We start from the raw sequence: 25,696 nt of genomic DNA on the forward strand, positions 1-25,696 counted from the left end.
GCACTATACGAAGAAGAATTGGGGAGTTTTCCTGGTGATCTGGCGAACATTCCCCCTCAACTAACATCACCAAAAAAAAAGATTGACTGGTCATTCACCTTGTCACAAGTTCTGGGATCTTGCTGTGTGCAAGACTGCTGCCATGTTCACCTACTTGACATCAGTGATGAGGGTTCATTGTATGCCAGGAGCTTTGAGCTGATTACAAAACTAAATAAGGTGCTATAATAATTCCCTCTCTTTCACGACCTCATACATATTTTCTGTATGCTGGCTCTCTTCAATGTTGATGATCTTTCTAATGAATAAGAAATGTTGGCAGATATTTGGCCCTTATCAATCAGTACAGTAAAGACTCTGATACAGAAAGTCACCTAAGATATTAACTAACGGTTTCAAAAGTAATTTGAAGTTGCACATTGCATTGAGTTACACTGAGGCTGATATGAAGCAAGACAAACAATCTTTGGCATAGTTTCACTCACATCTAAAGTAGTGAAGGTGTCAACGTGATGAAAATGTCGATATGATGCTGGGACCAAATGTACACAGGTCAACTGCACACTCAATGAAGCAGATTGTGAACTGCAGAATGTGTTCAACAAAAATGGACAATAATAGATGTTACTCACAACAAACAAGTCCCATGACCTCAGCCACTTAGAAGGACAAGGGCAGCAGATGCACGGGAACACCGCCACCTGCAAGCTCCCCCAAAGCCACACACCATCTTTACTTGAAAATATATCGCTGTTCTTTCATTGTCGCTGGGTCAAAATTCTGGAACTTCCTTCCTAACAACACTATGGGTGTACCTACACCGTATGGACTGCAGCGGTTCAAGAACAAAGCCCACCAACACCTTCTCAAGGGCAATTGGGAAAGGGCAATAAATTCCAAGATTGAGAAATAGTCCAGGATGAAGTTGAAATCGATGATCAATCATTGTATTTAACTCAGGCAAATCAACAAAGCAAACAGAATGTTAAATGGTATAGTCAGAACAGAAAAGTACAAGTCATGAAATCATTGTCAAACTGTTCAGAGCTTGGTCAGATCATCCCTTGACCACTGTGTCCAGTCTGGTCATCAAGACACGAGGAGACATTCATGCATTGGAGGTAGTGAAGGGCAAATCCCCAGTTATCAGAGGACAGAGCTGTGAGCAAAGAATGGACAACCTTAGGCTTTTCAGCCTTGGAGTGAAGGTACTGAGAGGCAAACTGGAAGACGTACATAGCAAAGAAATGGCGTGAAGAATGAAGATCAAGAGCTAAACAATGATGATAAAAAAAAGGGGTTCAGAGGTTCAAACTATTGAAAGAGAAGTTTAAGACCATTTTCAAGGCCTTTGAGATGGTGTAGAGGAGATTTACTAGAGCGGAAACAGGAATGAAGGACTTCAACAATGTGGAGAGATTGAAGAAGCTGGGATTATTCTTCATAGAGCAGAAAACGTTAAAGGAGATTTAATACAAGTGTTCAGAATCATAAAGCGTTTTGACAGAGTACATAAGGAGAAATTGTTTCCACTGACAGAAGGTTGCAGATTTAAAGTAATTGGTAAAAGATCTACAGGACAATGGGGAGAAATATTTTTACACAGAGGGTTGTTATGATCTGGAATGCGTTGCTTGAAAGGGCAGTAAAAGCAGGTTGAATAGTGACGTTCAATAGGAAAATGGATACATGCTTGAAAAAAAGATAAGAGCAGATAAGGAATTAATTGGGAAGCTCTTCCAAAGAGTTGGCACAGACAATAGGCTGAATGCTTTCTTCTGTGCTGTAAGTTTCTATGATTGCGATCAAGAAGATCTTTACACAAACTGATGGGATAGTTACCTGGGCATGAGATACACATCCCAAAATAATTTAAGAAAGAGGTGGTTGGTGGATGGAGGATCTGAACGAGTGGCTTTTCTCCTCCTGTTATGGCAGGCAGATGGTAAATGCCAAGCTGCTCAAATCCCAGAGGGAATCTTGAAGCAGCTGCCACAACTATTTGCAATTTGTATTTATTTTGAGATGCAGGTTTTGAATTCAGTAAAAAGAAGGCCAATGAGGCTTAGAGATTTTTCACAAAACTAAATTAAACATTTATTAATTAAAAAAAGATTGTAAGCCCATACATATGCCTACAAATTACTGCTATAATAACCTCTAAACCCCCTAATTAATCTAACTCCCAGTTATACCTCCATTAAGGCAACAGTAAAACACAGATTTAAACAGACCCAGCAAAGCACACACCCTGGACAGTCGAATTCAAAGTGAGTTTTTCCTTATCTTTGGTTCCTTGTAAGCAGCAACTTGAGGCTTTTCACAATTGTATTAGACCTTAAAAATGCCTTCCCTTGCACACAGCCTTCTCTCCTTTCCACATATTTTCTCTTTTGAATGCGAATTCCCATTGTTTCACTATGTCTTTGGACTTTAACTCTCTAATAATAAAAATCTATCATAGCACCAATTTTACCAGTAATCTTTGAGAAAAATAAACACACTGTTTCTTAACTTCTCCTGGCTAGAAGAAACATTTCACCCTCTCTCTTTTGAATTCAAGCTACTGTGGTTTATTTAAAAATGTAGATGTTCCCTTTAGACCCCACATTCTAAAAATTCACTCATGTTTACCTATTTAGCATTTCAAATCTAGCTTCTCTTCTTACATCAAAGCCTTCAGACCAGCTGTCTCTAATCCAATTAAGTCCCCCCAACACATACATAGACACAGACCCCACTATTACTCTACTTTACAATAAATTCCAAATAACATTATGAAAATGATCACATCTTCTTGGCACTCCATATGTCTTTCTATTGTGTAAAAAACAAATGATCACTGTATTGGAGTTGTGACAATTATATCACAGATAATGACCCAGATCAAACAATAATGTTAACAATGTGTCCATCAGCAGTCACTGCTATTAGGAAAAAATCAGACTGCAACTTCCAGTGTCGGCACATGTTCATTCAAACACAGAAATGCAGAAATTACCGTCAGAAACACTGCTACCTAGAAGAGCAAAGGCAGCAGGAGCATTGTCCAACCCACCACAGGGTGTTCCATTACAGTTCTTGCCACACAACTTGGCAATGTACACAATGGTCTGCAGCACTTAACCACTAGGTCCCTGCTAAAGATGCCAGTTAAAAGGCCTATGCATTAAGGATATTCATAGTGACCCAGATTTTCTGTTCCCTGGAGAGTCGTACCCCAGAGGTACCCTGGAAGATGCACTGGGGAACCCCTTGGAAGTCCACATGCAAGAATTGCATGAGAGTTGCACAGGAAGTTTCAACTTCGGATGTTTGCAAGTCTATTAGTAAATAGTTACCCAAGGAAAGTTAGAAACATTAAAACTTTTTCTAACTCCTGGGTTACTGCGCCACAGAACCTGTGACTTCCCACTGGGCAACCCCCAACCTACACCCCCCTGGCTCCTCGAGTACCCTACAAAACCCCCTGACCACCCAATTGCACCCCATCTCCGCCTACAACTCCCAGGCCTGACTAACCCCACAATACCCACACCTGGCAACTACCCTCCCAACCTCTGCACCCCCCAAACCCGACTTCCAACGCTGACTGCCCCCACAACACCCTAACCCCCCACCCCCTGAACACCCACCCCCTCAAATAGCCTCTGAGCACCCAACAAACACCCCCACCCACAAACTACCCTGGACCCCACACCACCTAACCAGCCCTACTTTTGACTACCCCCACTCCCTGACTACCCCTGGCCTCCCGACTAACTCTTCCCACCCTCAACCCCCCTCACACCCCCTGACACCCCTGAACCAAACCACCCCCAACTGCCCCCCAACCCCAACTATCCCACCAGCCCCCACCCCCAACTACCCCCCTGACCACCCAGCTACCCCCAACTCCCTGACTATCTCCCACCCTGTACCCCCCAACTACTTCGCGACCCTCTGACTAAACCCCACTCCACGAACTCCCAACCCCTGATTCACCTCCCCCAGCACCCCCGCCCGCCAACTTGACCATACAATTACCCCCACCCCCTCTGAACCACCTCTCCCCCCCAACCAACCCCTCCGAACCACTCTACCCCCTCAACCACATCATATACACTTATCTTCTTTACTGTCAAAGTGGCTTTGGGGCATTTAAATTTATTGGAGTATGGGGGCATGGCTTCATTTCCCGCAATGATCCTGCACTGCACTGAAGGCCTCCAGGAGCAACTATGCTCCTCATCTCTGCCTTTGTTACCTTCAGGCTTCACTATTCCAATGCATTCCAGGCTAGCTTCCCACCCTTTATCTCTGTAAACTTAAGTCGATCCAGAACTCTGCTGCCCATGTCCTAACTCTCATCAGGTCCTGTTTAACCATCACCCTGTACTGACCTATACTGGCTCCTGGTTGAGCAACGCCTTAATTTTAAAATCTTCATCCTTGTTGTCAAATCCTTCCATGGCCTCAACCCTCCTTATCTCTGTAATCTTCTCCTTCTCCACAACTCCCTGAGATCTCTGCATTCCTCCAAGGCTTGCCCCTTAAGAATCCCTGATTTTATGCGAATGACAGCTACATTGACAGCTACAGAAGACCTAAGTTCTGCGAATCTCTCCCTAAATCTGTACACCTTGCTAGATCTCTTTCCTTCATTAGGATGTTCTTCAAAATCTAACTTTTTGACCAAGCTTTTGGTCTTTTGCCCTAATATCTCTTTATGTAGCGCAATGTCTATTTGAACTTGATAACACTCTACTGATCTTCCTTGCAATGTTTTACTATCTTAAAGGCATAATATGTTGTTGTGAGTAAATTTTTGAAGCCATGATAAGTGATACTTACTGACAACAAACCTCTTTGTCCCAGAAAATTTCATTTTACAAGCATGGTGTTTCATTCCTTCAAAAATTAATTGGAGCTGCATGTTTAAAAAAAGAAAATGATGGTAATTTTTGTTTACTTCTTCCTGCCTCTTTTATCTTTCTCTCAATCCAGCCTGATTTCCCAATTTTTATTGCTCTTTCCATACGTGATTTTAATGTAATTTATCATTTCTGTTTTACACTTCCTAGTTAATACCTGTGTGGTTCAGTGTGGATTCTTCAATCTAATTTGTTAAAAAGCATTGCCATTTCTTGACCTGCTCACACATGCCTGTATATGGCATAATACAGGATCAGATGTCAGATTTGAATTAGCCTCTGCTCAAACCCTGCAAAAGCTTTGTGGGCAGCTGTCAGTGAGGTGAATGCCCAGTGGCGTCCCTGTGCCATTGATCACAAAATCCACACCATTGACTTGGCATTGATAACCACGCTAGAACAATGAGAGCCAGCAACTAGTTATACTGCTGGCTGTGAACAGATACTGCAGTCAGAGCTCTGTGGATTAATGCTGAGTTGCACAGGGTTCTATTCTCCAACACCCAAATGCCAAAGAAACTTGCAATATTACAAAAGAGACAATTAATGTTTGTTTTTCCCATGTTGCAGTTACATTGCAATATACAAGAACCAAAGTGGCATCCAATGTTTCCTGCAGGTCATACCATGTTGCTTTTGTTAAACCAGGCACTATTCTAAAATAGATATTGATGTCAAACTGGGACCTGCAGTGGACCTGGAGTTAATACCAGTACCTCAGAGTTTTCTGTGGAAACTAAGACAACCTGTCTTAGTCTGTCCACCCAGAATAAATAATTGAATCTTACAGCACAAAAGGCTATTCAACCCATCGTACCTGTGTCTTTTTGAATGAGCTATCTGATTAATCCACTCTTTCTCCATAGTCCCACAATTTTTATCTTTGTAAGTATTTATCCAATTCCCTTTTGAAAGCCTCTACTGAAACTGTTTCCATCTCCCTTTTAGGCAGAGTGTTCCTGGTCATTTCAACTTGCTATGTAAAAACATTTCTGGTTCTTTGGCCAGTTGTTGAGGAATGGGCTCCAGTGATACGATGCCAGTACAATGCGGCGTTGAAAGGGCACTTGTATTTTTCGGGGTCTGTACAATCAACTCCAACACTCACACTTTCATCACCTTATAACAAAAAGCCCATCGGGAATAAGTTCAAAAGAATAGGCTGAAAGAAAAATAAAATTCTCAGAGTATCATCAACGCACATACACGCAGGATAAAAGCATTTTTCTTTCTTACATTTTGACAATATAAGGATCATTTGCATAAAATAATAGAGCACAAAAGATAGAAAGAGTGGCTTCAATGTTGTATCACTAAAACAGACTTAAGATGGCAGGAGTTCAATGCACCCTTCCCACCCCCCCAACACCCACCGCCACCCCTCCTCCCCCCTACCCACCTCCCCCCCCACTATGGTTATGCCTATTAGCATACTGCAAGGCTCAGCTGTTGTTTTCAACATGTACAAGCTGAGTTCTTCCCAAGGCTGTGTCCTAGTCTTGATAAAGCAAAGGAACTCTTGGATTTATACTGCACTTTTCATGACATCAGCACATCCCAAAGTGCTTTATACCCAAGGAAGTGCTTTGAGGTATAGAAACTTTTGTAATACAGGAAACACGGTAGCTAATTTGCACACAGTAAGATCCCATAAAAAGCAATGTGATAATGACCAAATAATCAATTTTTTTAACAATGTTGGTTGAAGGATTTGAAGAATAAATATTGGCCAAAGACATCAGGGAGCATTCCCATGCTTTCCTAGAAATACCCATCATGGGATCCTTTACCTTCACCTTGGAGAGCAGACAGGCCTTGGTTCATGTCTCAGCCAAACAGTGTGGTGCTCCCCCAATACTGCAGTGAGAGTGTCAACTTAGATTTTATGCTCAGTTCTAAAAGACTAGACTAAAACATATCAGACCATCTGGCTCAAGAATGGAGAGTGCTAGCACTGGGTCAAGCTGCCATCAAATTTGGCCCATACCTTTTTGCCATTTGTTCTTGCAATATGCGCATTGCTGGCTAGGCAAGCATTTATTGCCTATCACTGATTTCCTTGGAAAAATGGTGGTGAGCCGCCCTCTTGAACCACTGTAGTCCATGTGGTTCAAGTACATTCATAGTGCTTTGTGGGAGGCAGTTCCAGGATTTTGGCCCAGTGATAGTGAAGGAATGGTAATATATTTCCAAATCAGGATGATGTATGGCTTAGAGCAGAACTTGCAAGTGGTGGTGTGCCCATGTGTCCGCTGTCCTTGTCCTTCTAAGTGATTGAGGTCTCATGTTTGGAAGATGCTGTCGAAGGAGTCTTGTTGAGTTGCTGCAGGGAATCTTGCGCAAGGGTGGCAGAGAGAGTGAATATTTAAGGCAGTGGATGGAATTCCAATCAAGGAACCTGTTTTGTCCTGGATGGTGTTGTTGGAATTGCACTCATCCAAGCAAGTGGAAAGTATTCCATCACACTCCTAACTTGTGCCTTATAAATGATGGACAGGCTTCAAGTCAGGAGATAAGTTACTTGTCACAAAATTCCCAGCCTCTGACCTGCTCTTGTAGACAGAGTATTTACATGTCTGGCCCAGATAGTTTCTGGACACTGGTGACCCCCGGGATGTTGATGTTGGAGGATTCAGCAATGGTAATGCTTTTGAATGTCATGGAGATAAGGTTTAATTCTCTCTTGTCATTGGGAGATGGTCATTCCCTGGCACTTGTGTGGTGCAAATCCACTTATTGCCACTTATCAGCTCAAGTCTGAATTTTGTCCAGATTTTGCTATATGCAGGCAGGGACTGCTTCAGTACCTGAGGAGTGGTGAATGGTACCAAACACAGTGCAAATATCTCCACTTCTGATGTCCTGGGGCTGAGATGATTGGCCTGCAACAACCACAATAATCTCCCTTTGTGTTAGATATGACTCTCACCTATGGACAGTTTTGCCTGATTCCCATTGACTTCAGTTTTCTGGTCCTCTTTGATGATACACACAGTCAAATACTCTTCCAAGTTTACTGACGACACAAAACTAGGTGGGAATGTGAGTGATGAGGAGGCTGTTAAGAGGCTTCAAGGTAATTTAGGCAGGTTGGGTGAGTGGACAAATAAATGGCAGATGCAGTATAAAGTGGATAAATGTGAAGTTATCCACTTCAGTAGGAAAAACAGAATGGCAGAGTATTATTTAAATGGTGATAGGTTGGGAAATGTTGATGTACAAAGGGACCTGGGTTTCTTTGTACACCAATCACTGAAAGCAAGCATGCAGGTGCAGTAATCAGTTAAGAAGGCAAATGGTATATTGGCCTTCATTGCAAGAGGACTTGAGTACAGGAGAAAGGGTGTTTAACTGCAGCTATACAGGGCCTTGGTGAGACCACACCTGAAGTATTATGTGCAGTTTTGGTCTCCTTACCTAAGAAGGGATATACTTGCCATAGAGGGAGTGCAGCGAAGGTTCACCAGACTGATTCCTGGGATGGCAGCATTGTTATATGAGGAGAGAAAGGGCCGACTAGGCCTGTATTTGCTGGAGTTTAGAAGAATGAGAGGGAATCTCATTGAAACGTGTAAAATTCTGACAGGGCTGGACAGACTGGATGCAAGGATGATGTTTCCTCTGGCTGGGGTGTTCTAGAACAAGGGGTCATAGTCTCAGGGTATGGGGTAGGCCATTTAGGACTGAGATGAGAAGAAACTTCTTCACACAGAGGGTGGTGAACCTGTGGAAATCTCTACTACAGACAACTGTGGAGGCCAAGTCACTGAGTATATTTAAGGAGGAAATAAATAGACTTCTAGACTCTAAAAGCGCCAAGGGGTATGGGGAGAGAGCGGAGTATGGCGTTGAGATAGAGGATCAGCCATGATCTTACTGAATGGCGGAGCAGGCTCAAAAGGCCAAATGACCAACTTCTGCTTCTTTTTTCTATGTTAGAGGAAAGGCCATTGATGAAGCAGCTGAAGATGGTAGGGCCTAGGACACTACACTGAAAAACTCCAGCTGTGATGTCCTGGGGCTGAGATGATTGGCCTCCAACAACCAAAATCATCTCCCTTTGTGCTAGGTATGACTCCCACCAATGGATCGTTTTGCCCAATTCTTAGCTCACCATTAAATTTTTAGCATCAACCTGACAGTGCCTCAGTTTAACAATTCTCAACCAAGTTTCTTGGAATCATAATGGAAAGTTTTCTCATGTTTAGTGGCTTTCATTGGTAAGGATGTAGTTAGTACTGCAGAGATCTGTGACCTAATACATAAGGGCATGAATAAACTTGCAACATGGGTGTGAATTTCAATATTGTTAAGTGTGAGGTAGTATATTTTGGTAGGAAGAATAGGGAGGTCATACCGTCCTTGAACAATAAGAGTCTAAAAGGGGTAGAGGAGCACAAGAATTCTAGAGTACAGAAACACTGATGACTAATAATAGCAACATAGGTTTATAAGGCCATTTAAAAATAATGAAAGTGCTGGGGTGCACTTTTAGGGAGGTGGAATTGAAAAGCAGAAAAGTTATGTCAAACTTGTATAGAACTTTATTTAGATCATCCCTGTTCTGCTCTCAGCATTACAAGAACAATACAGAGACACACTGGAGAAGGTGCAAAAAAAAATACTAGAATGGTACCAGAACTAAGAGATATTACTTAATCAGGAAAAATTTCACAGGTTGGGTTTTTTCTTTAGAAAAGATAAGGTAACGGGTGACCTGATAAAGGTATTCAAAATTATGGAACGATTTGATAGTTTACGCATAGAGATGTTTTCATTTGGAGGCAGGACCAGAAATAGGCACCATAAATATAAGAAAGTCACTAATAAGTACAATAGGAAATTCAGGGGAAGCTTCTTTACTAAAGAGTGATGAGAATGTGAAACTTTTTAGCACAGGGAGTAGTTAGTGAATAGCATACAAATTAGGAGCAGGAGTAGGCCACTTGCCCCTCGAGCCTGCTCTGCTAATCAATAAGATCATGGCTGATCTAATTGCAACCACCCGCCTACCACTGATAACCTTTCACCTCCTTGTTTATCAAGAATCTATCTAGTTCTGCCTTAAAAATATTCGAAGGCTCTACTTCCACTGCCTTTTGAGGAAGAGAGTTCCAAAGGCTCACTACCCTCTGAGAGAAAAAAAATTCTCCTCATCTTTGTCTTAAATGGTTGGCCCCTTATTTTTAAACAGTGACCCCTAGTTCTAGATTCTCTCCACATCCACAATGTCAAGACCCGTCAGGTGCTTAAAGGTTTCAATCAAGTCGCCTCTTACTCTTCTAAATTCCAATGGATATAAGCCTAACCTGTCCAACCTTTCCTCATAAGACAACCTGCCCATTCCTGGTATTAGTCTACTAAACCTTCTCTGAACTGCTTCTAACACATTTACATCCTTCCTTAAATAAGGAGACTAATAGTGTACGCAGTACTCCAGATGCGTTCTCACCAATGTCCTTTATAACTGAAGCATAATCTCCCTACTTTTGTGTTCAGTTCCCCTCACAATAAATGATAATATTCTATTAGCTTTCCTTATTACCTGCTGTACTTGCATACTAGCCTTTTGTGATTCATGCACTCTGAATCTCAGAGCTCAATAATCTCTCGCCATTTAGATAATATTCTTTTTTTATTCTTCCTGCCAAAATGGACAATTTCACATTTGCCCACATTATAATCCATTTGCTAGATCTTTGCCCACTGACTTAACCTATCTATGTCCCTTTGTAACCTCCTTATGTCCCATTCACAACTCACTTACCTACCTATCTTTGTATCATCAGCGTGTTATCATGTCATCATCATCATCAACCATACCTTCGGTCCCTTCACCAAGTCATTTATATAAATTATAAAAAGTTGAGACCCCATCACTGATCCCCGTGGCACATCACTCGTCACATGCTGCCAACCAGAAAAAGACCCATTACCTTCTGCTTCCTGTTAGCTAGCAAATCTTTTATCAATGCCAATATGTTACCCCCTACACCATGAGCTTTTATTTTCCACAACAACCTTTGATGTGGCGTACTATCAAATGCTTTCTGGAAATCTAGGTATAGTACATTACTGGATCCCCTTTATCCACAGCACATGTGGCTCCTTCAAGGAACTCCAATAACTGGTTAAACATGATTTCCCTTTCACAAAACCATGTTGAGTCTGCCTGATTACCTTGAATTTTTCTAAGTGCCCTGCTATAATATCTTTAATAATAGCTTCTAACATTTTCCCTATGACAGATGTTAGGCTAACTGACCTGTAGTTTCCTGCTTTCTGTCTCCCTCCCTTTTTGAATAAAGGAGTTACATTAGCTATTTTCTAATCTAATGGAACCTTTCCTGAATCTGGGGAAGTTTGGAAAATTAAAACCAACGCATCAACTGTCTCACAAGCCACATCTTTAAGACCCTAGGATGAAGCCCATCACGACCCTGAGATTAATCAGCCCACAGCTCCAACAATTTGCTAAATAACACTTCCCTGGTGATTGTAATCTTCCTCAGTTTTTCCCTCCCTTCCAATTCCTAACTTACAGCTATTTCTGGGATGTTACTTATATCCTTTATAGTGAAAATCAATGCAAAATACCTATCCAATTCACCTGCCATCTCCTTATTTTCCATTATGAATTCCCCAGGTTCACTTTCTATAGGACAAACGCTCACCTTGTTAACTCTATTCTTAGATCAGTGCTTTCCAAACATTTTCCCGGTGTGGGCCCATTTTAATGCCCAAGACCTGGCATGATCCCAGAATGAAAATCTGGAGGGCTCCTAGAGCCAAGGAGAGTGGCCTTCAGCTGCTGAGCAGGGGATAGGGTGGGCTTCTGCTGGGGGGTGGGAGGGGGGAGCAGGGAGAGAGAGTGAGTTTGAAGGTGGTGGGAAGTGTTTAAATTGCAGGATTTTTTTAAAAAAACCTACGTTTTCACAGGCTTTTTTGCAGCAGCAGCAATTAGGCCTCAAAAATCAGTCCATTTGGCCGTGCCCACCATTAGGAAAATATGCGAGGGTCAAAAGGGCCCGCTCACTGTTAACACTCAGTCCAAGCTCCACAGCAGCCACTGCTGCCTCAGAGTTTGACACCTCAAAAATATCATCTTGCAACTCCATTGGGGGTCACGACCCACAGTTCGGGAAGCCCTGACATAGATCCATTTAAGAGGAAGCTGGATAAACACGAAGGAGGAAGAAATAGAAGGATGTGTTGATGGAGTAAGATGAAGAGGGCTGGGAGGAGGCTTGCATGGAACGTAATCACTGACATGGCTCAGTTGAGCCAAATGGCCGCTTCTATGTTGTAAATACTTTTAACACTTTGTAATTTCTTTGCTTACAGTGTACAATTTCTCTCATCGAATTGACCATTTGTCATTTGGACCACCGAGCCCTGGATTAATCCATCCACTAGATGGCAGTGAGAAAATCACAGAGACAAGTGAGTCAGCATAGAGCAACTCACTGACACACACATTTAAAGCACATTTCATTTGGGACCGATGATTAATGGTGACTGATTAAGTCAAGTTCTATTTTATTACCTACAATTCTGGGATTGTTATTTTTGAGACCAATGTTTTTGGAGCTGGATTTTTGAACATGGTTCAATGAAAACTATAAATCAGAGAGTGGCCTCAGTTATATGGGGACATCCAAATTTTAAAATGATAACAGATTTTTGTGAGGAACTTGTAAATTCCAGTTTAGCACCATGGTTTATAATGAATGAAAAACATTTTTAAAAATTAGGCAAAATTTTAATGCAAAAAAGGAAGTCAAGAAATATATGTGGCCAGATTTTGCAGTGGTAGTGACTGGTAGTCAGTTCCGTATTTTAACCACTCCCTGGGAATTCACTATTGGATTTATTAACTGCCTTTTATGGCCTCTAGCTTTGGTCTTCCCCCGGGTGGAAACATTCTCTCTATGTCTACGCTATCAAAGCCTTTCATAATTTTAAGGACCTCTGTTGGGATGGGCCAAGTAGATAGAAGTAGATTCCAGTAGTTGAGGGGTTCAGAACAAGGGGCTGTGGTTACAATATTTAATCCAAATCTATGAAAAGTTTACAGGGTTATGTAGAAAAAGAGGGAGTGGGACTATTTAGATAGTTCTTCCAAAGAGCCAGCACAGGCACCAAATGGCTTCTTTCTCTGCTGTAAGAGTTTATGAGTGAACCTGTTTTGCCTCAATATATACTGAAGTTGTAGAACACAAAAGGACAATTATTTCCATGTAAGATCTGTGTATGTAGCACATTATATTTATACATACAGTTGTCCATTTGTTCTACCACTTACAGGTTATATGAGAGATTTGTTTACCGATTTCCAGCAATTTCTGTTTTTGTTTCAATTGAACAGGTTTTGGATAGAATAATGAGTAATGTTAAATTTATATAGAACATTGGTTAGGCCACATTTGGAGCAAGGTGCACAGTTCTAGTCTCCTTACTACAAAAGTCACTGAAGCAAAAGAAAGTCTTGCATTTTATGTAGTACTTTCATGACCACCAGATGCCTCAGAGTGCTCACAGCCAATGAAGTACTTTTGAAATGTAGTCACTAACAGAAGAAAAAATTTGTGCACGGAATTTTGCCCTTCTCAGGCGGGCTCAGCAGGGGTGGGTAGGAAGCCAACCGCTGCCTGTGATCGAGGCTGGAAGGCAATTTCACACTGGTGAGCCAATTAAGGCCCGCCCATCGTGAAATGCGAGCGGCAGCACTCAGCTCTGCCTGTGTGGGTGGGGTGGGGAGTGGGGGAATCCGAGTGGGGCTAGCATGAACCACAGTTGCGCGCGAGTGTGCGCTTCATAATCTCCCTGAGGCACAGGGTTGCCTCAGGGAGATGAAGAGTTTTTTAAAAATAAAGAAATGAAATATGTTATGAAACATGACTGTCACATGAGCAGGGACATATCATTAATTAAATTTTAAAATTTTTATTTGCTTTAGGAAACCTCATCCCACCTTGTTAATAGCCTTAATAGGCCTGTTAATTGTCAGCGAGTGCATTGCCGACTCCGGCGCATGCCCGCTAACCGAAACATCACTGACTACGCGTTGACATCGGTACACTTGCCCGACATCAAAACATGTCATTTTAAGCTCGAGCGGGTTGGGCACGCACCAACCCACTGAGGTAAAAGTTTTGCCTGTGTATCTAGAAATCCGTTCAAGACCTGAAGATGTTCCTAAGCACTTTACTCCCATTCAATTTAAAGAAATAGATAATTCCAAGCCCACACATTCCAAGGAATTTGAAGTGCATTCGCTATTGTAAAGTAGGAAATGCAGCAGCCAATTCACACACAACAAAGCTTCCACGGTGCAATAATCTGTTTCTGTGATGTTGATTGGGGGATAAAAATTGGCCAGGATACCAGGGACAACTCCCCTGTTCTTCTTTTAAATAGTGCCATGGGATCCTTTACGTCCACCACGGCCTCCGTTTAACATTTCATCTGAAAGATACACCACCAACAATGCAGTACTCCCTCATCAGATTGCCAGCCTTGAATTTTGTTCTCAAATCACTGGAGTGGGACATGAACCTACAAGCTACTGACTCAGAGGAAGAGTTATTCCCACCGACTCACAACTGTCACTAAGCAATGGAGAAAGTGCAGAGGAGATTTACAAAGAGGTTAGCTGAATTGAGAGGACAACTTGATAGCTGTGTCTTGACATCAAGAGAGATATTTAGAAAAGACCAATGCTAGGGGTCCATGGCATCACTAAGACCGCCCATTTCCAACTCCATAACATTGCCTGAACTCTGCTCCTGCCTCAGCTCATCTGCAGCTGACACCCTCATCCATTCCATTGTAACCTTCAGTTTGGTCTATTCCAATGCTCTCTGGCCTGCCTCCCACATTCTACCCTCCGTAAACCTGAGATCATCCAATACGCTGCTCCACATAACCTAACTCGCACTAACTCCCATTCAGCAATCACTCCGGTGTTCACTAGCCATCGGCTCCCAGTTAAGCAATGCCTTGATTTTAAAATTCTCATTCTTGTTTTCAAATCCCCTCATAATGTTGCCTCCTCTCTATCTCTGTAACCCTCCCCAGCCCACAACCCTCCGAGATCTCTGCATTCATCTAATTCTGACCTCTTTAGCATCCCAATTTTAATCGAGCCACCACTTTTGGCCATCAGCTGCCTGGGCCCCAAGCTCTGGAATTCCCTCCCTAAACCTCGCCACCTCCATCTCTTCCTACAAGCCATTCATTGAACCTTTGAGCTCCCTGTCCTAATATTTGCTTATTTGACTCAGTGTCAAATTTGTGAAACACTTTGTGAGATTTTATTGCACTAAAGGTGCTATATAAATGTAAGTTGCCGTTGCTGTTGTCTTTAAAATTCTGAAGCTGTCATGGTGTTGTTATGGAGAAACTGTTTCCACTTGTGAGTGAATCCATAAATATAAGATGGCCACTAACAGATGGAATAAAAAATTTAGAAGGAATTTCTTTACACAGTGAGTAGTGAGAACGTGGAACTCACTGCCATAAGAAGTGGATGAACTTGATAATAGCATTGATGCATTTACGTGAAGCCTTGCTGTATACATGAGGTAAAAGGATGGGGACAATGAGGGGGAAAGCTATTGGAGTGGGAGGAGCTAATTAGGGCTGGTATGTAATATTTGAACTGATGTAGGCCAGTTTTTTGTGCCGTAGATCTAAGTCATAGTATTTCAATTCTAATGAAGGATCTGAACTCAGATCATTAATCCCACTCCAGGATTCAAGCGTGCCATCTAGGTTGGCACCCATTTGCAGTTCTGAGGTACTGCTGCCCTATGGAAGAGCTGTCTTTCGGATGAGACATTAAATCAAAACGCCTGTTTGTTCAAGTGGATGCAAAAGCTGCCAAGGTACTATTTGAAGAAGAACGAGGAGATCCCTCTGACATCTTGCCCAACATTCTTCACTGCCTGGCATCAACAAAAACAGATCATTTGGTTACTCATAGAATTACATATAACTACGGCATGGAAACAAGTCATTCGTCCCAGCTGGTCTATGCTGATACTTATGCTCCACAGGAGCCTCCGCCCACATTTTATCATCTATCACTTATTGCTATATACTTTTATTCTTTCTCCCTAATGTGTCTATCTAGCGTCCCCTTAAATACTGCTACACTATTTGCCTCGCCCATTCCTTGTAGTAGTGAGTTTCACATTCTCACCACTCTCTGGTTCAAGAAGTTTCTCCTGAATTCCCTGTTGCATTTACCTTGGTTCTGACCCCCAGGTTTTGCTCTTGCCCACAAGTGGCAACATCTCTACGTCAGAGGGATCTCCTTGTTCTTCCTCAAATAGTACCTTGGCAGCTTTTGCATCCACTTGAACAAACAGGCGTTTTGATTTAATGTCTCATCCGAAAGACAGCTCTTCCATAGGGCAGCAGTCCCTCAGAACTGCTAATGGGTGCCAACCTAGATGGCGCGCTTGAATCCTGGAGTGGGATTAATGATCTGAGTTCAGATCCTTCATCAAACTTTATCAAACCCTGTCATGATTTTAAAGATTTCTATCAGGTCACCACTCAGTCTTCTCTTTTTCACTAGATAACTGAGCCCCAGCCAGTTCAGCCTTTAAACTCTCAGTTCTAGTTTCACACTTGTGAATTTTTTTGCACCTCCCCCAGTGCCACTATATCTTATTTTTTAACATGCAAACCAGAACTGTGCAGTGTGCACAGTACTCCAAGCCTAAGTAAAGTTTGAAACAAGTTTGTCCTTTTGTCTGTGACATCTTTCAGCAATCTCCACCTATCACTGGCCCTCTATCCAGCTCTACCTGTCCCACCCCCCCCCGTCCCCCAACCAGCTTATATTTCACCTCATTTCTATTTCTCTTTAGTTCTGATGAAGAGTCATACGGACTCGAAACGTTAACACTGTCTTTCTCTCCACAGATGCTGACAGAACTACTGAGTTTTTCTAGCTATTTTTGTTTTTGTTTCAGATTTCCAGCATCTGCAGTATTTTGCTTTTATCCCAGTATTTGGTTTGCTTATTTTTAAATGGTCTTAACCTGCATTGCTACTTTTAGTGATTTGTGCATTTCCCCGACTCCCCGCTACCACCACCACCACCCCCCTCCCCCACCCACCTCTGCTCGTTTACCCCATTTAGACTCCAAGGACTTTATGGCCTCCTTATTCTTCCTACCAAAATGTGCCAGCTCACACCCATGCTGTTGAACCTTTCTCTTCACAAAAAATGCCTTTCTCTTCACAAAAAATGTCAACGTGGTTATCAGTGACTGCTCTTCGCAAGTGAGCCAATGGCTCTGAAGTCCTCTGGGATGTCCTGAGGCCGTTGTAACCTTCTAAGTAAAATCCCAACTCTTTTTCTCTCAGTTGTTTATTGGTCTGATATATATGTTTCCTCATTTTCTGTTTTGCTTTCTTTTTAAATTGCAAATTTCCAGAATGTGCTAGTTCTCCATGTCCCTAATGGTGTCCAATGCTGCTGTTGTCTCTTTTTGCAGATATGTACATGTTCCAATATTTTCTTGTCGTGGTGGCCACTGAAATTAACACCTATAAGTTCTCCACAAACACTCATCAATACTCAGTCACGGAGAAGGTGAGAAAATCGTTTTCTGGTCTAACATCTCACAACGCAGGTATGCCGAGTCTGTGATTTGCACACGTCCTGATCATTTGTCAAAAGCAATTGCAGCTCAGTGTTAATTTTGGGTCAAGACAATTGAATTGAACGCAATAGCTTTACCATATGAAACATTAGGAACGATGGTTGAAAGCACTGAGACCCCAACACAGGAAATGAAAGCCGCACCCTATATCAAGGCAGTACCCAATCCAACACAATCACTCAGCTCTTGCTCCACAAACCCACCAGCACCACCCCCTCTCCACTTGTCTCTTTATAAAATAATGTTGGTGCTTAGTAAAGAGAGTTAAAGGATACATAATTATAAGGTACAAAATGTAATTTGTCAATAAATTAAGAAACAGTATAATTTCATAGATGTCACAGTACAGAAACAGGCCATTTGACCCTATTCTGAGACTTGGCAAGGAGCACATCATGTTTCTTTACTATAATTTAGTGTTGACCACTTTGAGGTTTATGCTGTGTTTTCTGTTCACTCTATGCGCCACTTTTAAATTCTGCTATTTGCACATGTCCTGATCATTTGTCAAAAGCAATTGCAAGGCATGCTGAGCTTGCCCCATCACTAGAGATACAGACCCATGGACATATGAGGCTGTCATGGAGAAATTCCTTAAAATAATGAAAAAGAGTGAGAGGAGGCTCAAGTGGAGCATGAAAGCTAGCATAGACCAGTTAGGCCAAATGGCCTGTTTCTGTGCTGTTGACTGACATACATCCCTTGACTATACATTGCATCTATCCTGTATCCTACTCACTTCCTGATTCAAGGAGTGTTATGGATGCCGCAAAGGCACTATAGCTCCTGTGTCTAGCCACGCATAACACTTCCTCAATCCTGCAGTCTTTGTAATTCTTTTGCATCATCTACTGTCCTAGATTTAACAAAGTGTTAGAAAATGCCACCTTATCAAGTTTCACTGCCATAACTACTGCACGCTGTTCTTGATGATATAAAATGTTAATATGCTCTTAAGCAGCTGACAAGGTGTAGCAAAGCATCCTTGGCTATGCTGTGGCTTTTCAAATAAAATATTAATTAAAAGTACAGATGCACTCGCAATTGATATCAAGGGAACAAATACTGACAGTCCTTTTAACAGAAAGTAAATGAAAATTGATTTCATGCCCAGCTGTATGATGTATTTTTATGGCTTGTTAAATCATAACTATTTAAGAGTGTAAATGGGGAAGCGCTGCAAAGGATCTAGGGTACGAATCCACAAATCATTAAAAGTAACAATGCGGGTTAACAGAGCCATAAAAAGTGCAAAGCACTGGGGTTCATTTCTAGAAGATTATACGGATAGGGTGAGATGAAGAGGGATGGGACAAGGCTTGTATGAAGCACAAACACTGACATAGACCAATTAGACCAAAGGACCTGTTTCTGTGCTATGAATTCTATGCAGTACTATCAGAAGCGACGTCTATTGGATGAGGCACTAGACTGATGCCCTGTCGGGTGGATATAAAAGATCCCACAGACAAATTTGAAGAAGAGCAGAGGGGGTTCTCCCTGGTGCCCTGGGCCAATTATTTACGCCTCAACCTACATCACTAAAACTGGTTATCGGGCATTGTAATCATCACATTGGTTGCTTGTGGAAGTTTTTTGTGTGCAGATTGGCTGCTGCATTACAACGAAGCTTGTAGTGCTGAATGACAACACCTTCATCAGTGCAGCCCTCCCTCAATACAGTTGAGTTTATGTGCTCAGGTCACTGGAGTGGGACTCTAACCCATTACCTTCTGGCTCTCATGCTACCCACTGAGCCACAGCTGAAGAAAATTATTGGACCTCTGATTGTCAGCTGGACATGTCTTTTTAGTGCCCTTTTTTTTAACATTTACCCTCATTCATGCCTTCCAGCAGGCATAACTCTTCACCTCTTTGCATATTGTTTCCCTTGTCTTTTACTATTTTGATTTTGCCCGGGTCTTTGCACCTCTAGTACAGGTAGCAGGAACCAGAAGATCAGATGGCTTGAATATAGAAGATTAAGGGGATTATCTAATCCAAATGTTTAAGATGATTATAGAAAGGACAGATGTGCACTTATATAACACCTATAATGACAGGCCAGCTGCAGGCCTTTCCCTGGGATCAGGACCCTCGGGGCGGAGGTTAAGCCTCTGATTGGCTGGCAGGTCTTTTGAAATGGCAGCACCACCAGAGAGGCAGTGGCTGCTACTGGAATGACAACCAATAGAGGCTCAGAACCTAAGCCACAGGTGAGTGATGGTGGGAGGGGTTCGCAGGTGGGATGTAGGGGAATCAGCAGCAAGGGCAAAAGGGTGGCTCTCAGCTAGCACATACCCCACCCCCCTGCCACCCCTTCCAGATGCTGGGTTCTTTAATCATGCTCTGAGCGCTTTTGAACAGGGAACTCCGCAAACACACCAGGGTTTGCTTATCATACATGCTGCATGGCAAGCCCCAACCAGCTGCTGGGTTAGTACCGGAGGTGGCAGGATGGGGCTCTTTACGTGGCCATTAATTGGGTGACCTCCCACCATGGACTTAATTGGGCTGGAGGTAGGAAGGCGGTGGGGTTAAATGGTCCCCCGCCAACAAGCTCGCCCCAGGGAGGGCACAAGATTCCGTCAGAAGTACTGTTGTTAGGTGGGGAACACAGCTGCCAATTTGCACACAGTAAGCTCCCATGAACAGCAATGTGATGATGATCAGGTTAATTTTTCTTCATGATGTTGATTGAGGGATAAATATTGGCCAGGATGCTGGGGAGAGCTCCTCTGCTCTTCACAGAATACCTTAAAATTAAAGCTAGGCTGTTCAGTGATGATGTCAGGAAGCACTTCACGCAAAGGGTAGCAGAAATCTGGAACTCACTCCCCCAAAAAGCAGCTAGAAGTCAATTGAAAATTTCAAAACTGAGATTGATAGAATTTTGTAAGGCAAGGTTACTAAAGGTTGTGGAACCAACGTGGGTAAATGGAGTTAAGTTGCAGATCAGCCATGATCTAACTGAGGGAATTTTTTTAAAAATTATTCATTCATGGGATGTGGGCTTCACTGCTAGGCCAGCATTTATTGACCATCCCTACTTGTCCTTGAGGTGGTGGTGGTGAGCTGCCTTCTTGAACCGCTGCAGTCCATGTGGTGTAGGTACAGCCACAGTGCTGTTAGGAAGGGAGTTCCAGGATTTTGACCCAGCAACAAAAAAGGAACGGCAATATAATTCCAAATCAGGATGTTGAGTGACTTGGAGAACTTCCAGGTGGTGGTGTTCCTATCTCTTTGCTGCCCTTATCCTTGTAGATGGTAGAGGTCCTGTGTTTGGAAGGTGCTGTCTCAGGATCCTTGGTGAACTCCTGCAGTGCATCTTGTAGATGGTACACACTGCTGCTACTGTGAGCTGGTGGTGGAGGGAGTGAATGTTTGTGCATGTGGTGCCAATCAAGCTGGACGGCATCAAGCTTCTTGAGTGTTGTGGGAGCTGCACTCATCCAGGCAAGTGGGGAGTATTCCATCACACTCCTGACTTGTGCCTTGTAGATGGTGGACAGGCTTTGGGGAATCAGGTGGTGAGTTACTCGTCACACAATTCCTAGCCTCTAACCTGCTCTTGTAGCCACAGTATTTATATGCATAGTCCAGTTCAAATTCTGGTCAATGGTAGCTCCCAGGATATTGATTGTGGGGGATTCAGTGGTGGTAATGCCATTGAATATCAACGAGCGATGGTTGGATTCTCTCTTGTTGGAGACGATCATTGCCTGACACTTGTGTTGTGTGAATGTTACTTGCCACTTGCCAGCCCAAGCCTGGAAATTATCCAGGTCCTGCTGCATTTGGACATTGGGAATGGCAGAACAGACTTGATGGGCTGAATGGCTACATTAATTTTGCTTGCTACAAAGAAGGGTTGAGCAATTCTCTAGTTGGTTAACTACAAGATTTCTTTCAAGTTTCAATTTCTTGAAATCTGTATTTGACCTCAGCCTTCATAGCTGTTGAGAATATAATGTTCCATATTCTGACCAACCTTCGTGTGAAAAAGTGCTTTCTGATTTCACTCCTAAATGGCCTCAGTTTAATTTTAAGGTTGTGTCCACTTTAACTGGATTTCTCCAATCTCTTTATAATTTTGAAATACTTCAAGAGACCACCCTCCCCACCACCAACTTCTAAACTAAGTAATTAGCTGTCCTTACCAGTAATGACACATCCCATGTTAAAAGATTTGTAGGGAATACAAGTTGCATTATATAGCACCCTTAACATAAAATGTGCCAAGCCGCTTCACAGGAGCATTAAAAAATGGCACTGACAGGAAGAGATCACCAAAAGCTTAGTCCAAGTGGCAGGCTTTAAGGAGCAGCCTGAAAGTGGTCATGAGAAGTAGAGCGGGGAAGAGATTTCGGGTGGGAATTCCAAAGCTTGGAGCCACCAATGGTGGAACAATGAAAACTGGGATTGCACAAGATGCCAGGATTGAAGAAACACAGAGATCTGGTGAGGATGTTGGTGGAGAAGGTTTCAGAGGATCAGGTTGAGGCCATGGAAAGATTTGAAAACAATGAAGATGATTTTACAACTGAAGTATTGTCGCACAGTAGCCAGCAAGCAGAGGAATGAAGAGTGAAACAGACTTGGTGTGAGTTAGGATATGAGCAGTGGAGTTTTGGATGAGCACAAAGTTTATGTAAGGTGGAAGCCAGGAGTGCATTGAATAGTCAAGTCCAGTGATAACAAAAGCATGGATGAGAGTTTCACCAGCAGCTGAGGCGGAGGCAGAGGCAGCTTCAGGCAATATTGTGCAGGTGGAAGTTAGAATTCTTGACCATGGAGGGGACATGTGCTCAAGTCTATGCAACCTGTCCTCATAACTTAAGCCTTCAAGCTGGTATCATTCTTACTTTTTATTCATTCATGTGATGTGAATGTCACTGGCAAAGCCGACATTTATAGCCACCCCTAATGCCCTTGAGAAGGTGGTGGTGAGCTGCCTCCTTGAACCGCTGCAGTCAATGTGGTGGGTATAGCCACCATGCTGTAAGGGAGGGAATCCCAGGATTTTGATCCAGCAACAGTGAAGGAATGGTGATATATTTCCAAGTCAGAATAGTATGTAACTTGGAGGTGAATTTGTAGGTGGTGTTCCAATGTGTCTGCTGCCCTTGTGAAGTCGCAGGCTTGGAAGGGGCTGTCGAAGGAGCCTTGGCAAGTTGCTGCAGTGCATCTTGCAAATGGTACATTCTGGTGATTCTGTACTATAAATATAGCATAAACTCATCACTAATTTCTGCCAGTTAACAAGTTATCCTGAGAGCTGGTGTTTCCTCCTCACAACCCTCACTGTGCACATGCTGATGGAAACAGTTAATGTGTTACATTGTGTAACATCGCACAATTTATCCACCTGTACAAAATGTTAAGAGCAATTACTGAATCTAATTTCAGGAAAAAAAACTAACAGGGATGAGAAAGAAGCATGAAATACCAGGCATTCTGCTGAAATATGATATTAGCTCTCTTAAGATCCTGATATCTGAAGAAGGAATGCCAACCAGCCAGTTTCTCATTCGCCTTTGCGGCATAGTCGGCGGAATCTTTTCTACTGCAGGTAGATACACAAGGTATTTTTTATATAAAAGATGCAACAGGTCTGACAAAAGCAACTCCTTCCACGTGTGTCCCTAATAGGGAATGGTTTACAATAACTCTAATATAAGTCAGCTATGGCTCAGTGGGTCCCACTGCAGAAACCTGAGCATATAGTTTACATTGACACTCCTCCAGTGCAGTACTCAGGCATTAACAGAGGCTCCTGCCTGCCCTCTCTTGTGGGCTTAATAGATCCCAGGGCCAGAGTGACCAACTCTTGGCAAAAAGAATTAAAGGGAAACTGCCATTGGGGATTGCTGGCTAGACAGAGCAGGAATGGGGAGTGGGGGTAGCAGGGGGTGGGGCTGGTGAGGCCTTGACTTGTGCATGAGGCTCGTCACAGGCACCGAGCCCACCCAGAGTGTGATAGTTCTACCGCTAGCTGGGAAACTACGCTCCGGACACATGCTGGACAGCCTGGAACTCAAACATCCCACCTGTTGGTGCTGTACAGCCCTCAGAAGAGTGTGCTAGCAGTGCTCCTACTGCTCCTTTGTGGCTATGTGGGCTAGAGTCTGCGCCTGTGCGGTAGCACAGTGCGCACCCACAGGCAGCAGAAATCCGGGACAAAACGTGTCCTGGGAAGGTCTGACTCGGGACAGTTAGTCACCCGGTCCAGGGCTACTATTTCGAACAGCAGTGGAGGTCGCCCCAGAGTCCGGGTCTATATTTATCCCTCAACTAACACTGCTGAAAAAAAAATCAGATTCTTTGATTATTGCTGTTTGTGGAAACTTTGCTGTGAAATAATTGGCTACCCCATTCAATAAAGCACTGTGAGGTGTCCTAAGGTGGTGGATGGCACAATATAAATGCCAGCTCTTTCCTTAGGTCACTTTACAGTACATGGACAACTAAGTGCACAATGACACCCAGCTAAAGGGAAATATTTTCTCAGCATCTAGCCTGTCAAGTTCCTTATGCTTGAATTCGGTCACCTCTTGTTCTTCTAACTCCAGGGAATATAGGCCTGGTCTACTCATAGGACAATCCCTTCCGCCAATGAACAAGTCCATTGAACCTTTGTTGCACTCCCTCAAGGGCAAGTATGTCCTTCCATATGTAAGGAGGTTGAAACTGCACACACTACTCCAGCTGTAGCCCTATATCGAGCAAAAGGGTACAGCTTCTCATTGGCAATTTTTACTCAAAGTTTCTGATTGAGCAGCAAAATAGAGGTTAAGTCAGACAATCGGTACTTTTGCCTCTCCAGTCAGGATTCTCATTCCTGAGGCTTGAGGATATAATCCAATGCAGTATTCAGGGAACACTGCAATGTCAAAGGTGCCATCTTGCAGATCAGACATTAAACAAAGGCCCAGCTGCCTGTTCAAGCAATAGATCCCATGGCACCATCCAAAGAGCAGGGCAGGGCAGTCCTCCTGTTGTCCTGCCTTAGATTTATTCCTCAACCAACATCACTTCCATACCTCTTAGCAACCTGATGGCTTGATTGCCAGTATACACATTGAGCTTTTCGTGAAGCAATCCAGAACTCATCCACTCCCCAGTTCTTTTCTCAAAGCACTGTATCTTTCTTTCAAGAGTGTGTAGACTCTTCCCTTAAAACAGCCTCAACTTTGCTGTTGCATTAAATCTAAACTTCTCTCTTCACTCTCATATTAATCCAAATTGACAACTCCATTACCAATGGAAATAGTTTTTCCATATTCACTGCTAAAATTCTCAAAAATCTACACTACATCTCATTTTAACCTTTGCTACTCCAGTGGAAATAATCTCAGTACAAGTCACCCCTCATGTTTAATATTCTCATCCAGTCTGCTTTTCTCACATAAGAAACAGCAGCAATGTTACCTTTAAAATTTTGTTGTTGTGCAAGACCAGTTCTTTTAATCTGTGGGGTACCTTTAAAAATGTTTTGTGTCATGTTTACTATGTAGCAAGGTCTGCAGAGTCATGCACACAGGCAACTTATTGGGAATAATGATAGGCCATATGGCCCCTCAAGGCTGCTCCGCCATTCGGTAAAATCGTCAATTTTCTATCTCTACTCCAATTTTGCGCACTATTCATATACTGGATCCCTTGATTCCCGCAGTGTCTGAAAATCCATCAACTTCACTCCTGAATATAGTCAACAACTGGCTAACATTTGTTGTGATTCCTAGTTGCACTTGAGATGGCAGTGGTGGGCTGCTTCTTGAACCACTATCTTCCATCATAGTATCTTTTACATCACCCAAACAGACAGATGGCCAACACATCAGGCAGTGCAATACTCTCCCAGTACTACAGCGGAGGAGTGTCAATGTAGATTATATGCTTAAATCTATGGATTGGCATTTTAACCCACAATCCTCTGATGCTGGACTCGGATGTGAAAGCAGATACATTGAATCATAGAATGGCTACATAGCACAGAAGAAATCCATTTGGCCCCCTCTTTCCACACTGGCTCTCTGGAAGAGCAACTCAGTAGTCTAACTCCCCTGTCCTTTCCCTGGTAGCCCTGCAAGTTCTCTC

The 25,696-nt window shown here is 42.9% G+C and overlaps 1 protein-coding gene across 1 annotated transcript in view; it reads left to right on the plus strand.

Annotated features, from left to right (window-relative positions):
- The window catches only part of LOC121282814 (endoplasmic reticulum-Golgi intermediate compartment protein 2-like), a 48,660-nt gene that overhangs the window by 20,977 nt on the left and 1,987 nt on the right, over positions 1-25,696 (plus strand). The window contains exons 9-11 of the mRNA XM_041196630.1: positions 12,258-12,356; positions 17,429-17,526; positions 23,006-23,168. Of these exons, the coding sequence (XP_041052564.1) occupies positions 12,258-12,356; positions 17,429-17,526; positions 23,006-23,168 (360 nt within the window). The remainder of the gene's footprint in view (positions 1-12,257; positions 12,357-17,428; positions 17,527-23,005; positions 23,169-25,696) is intronic.

This window comes from Carcharodon carcharias, chromosome 10 (assembly GCF_017639515.1).
Source record: "Carcharodon carcharias isolate sCarCar2 chromosome 10, sCarCar2.pri, whole genome shotgun sequence".
Classification (NCBI taxonomy): domain Eukaryota; kingdom Metazoa; phylum Chordata; class Chondrichthyes; order Lamniformes; family Lamnidae; genus Carcharodon; species Carcharodon carcharias.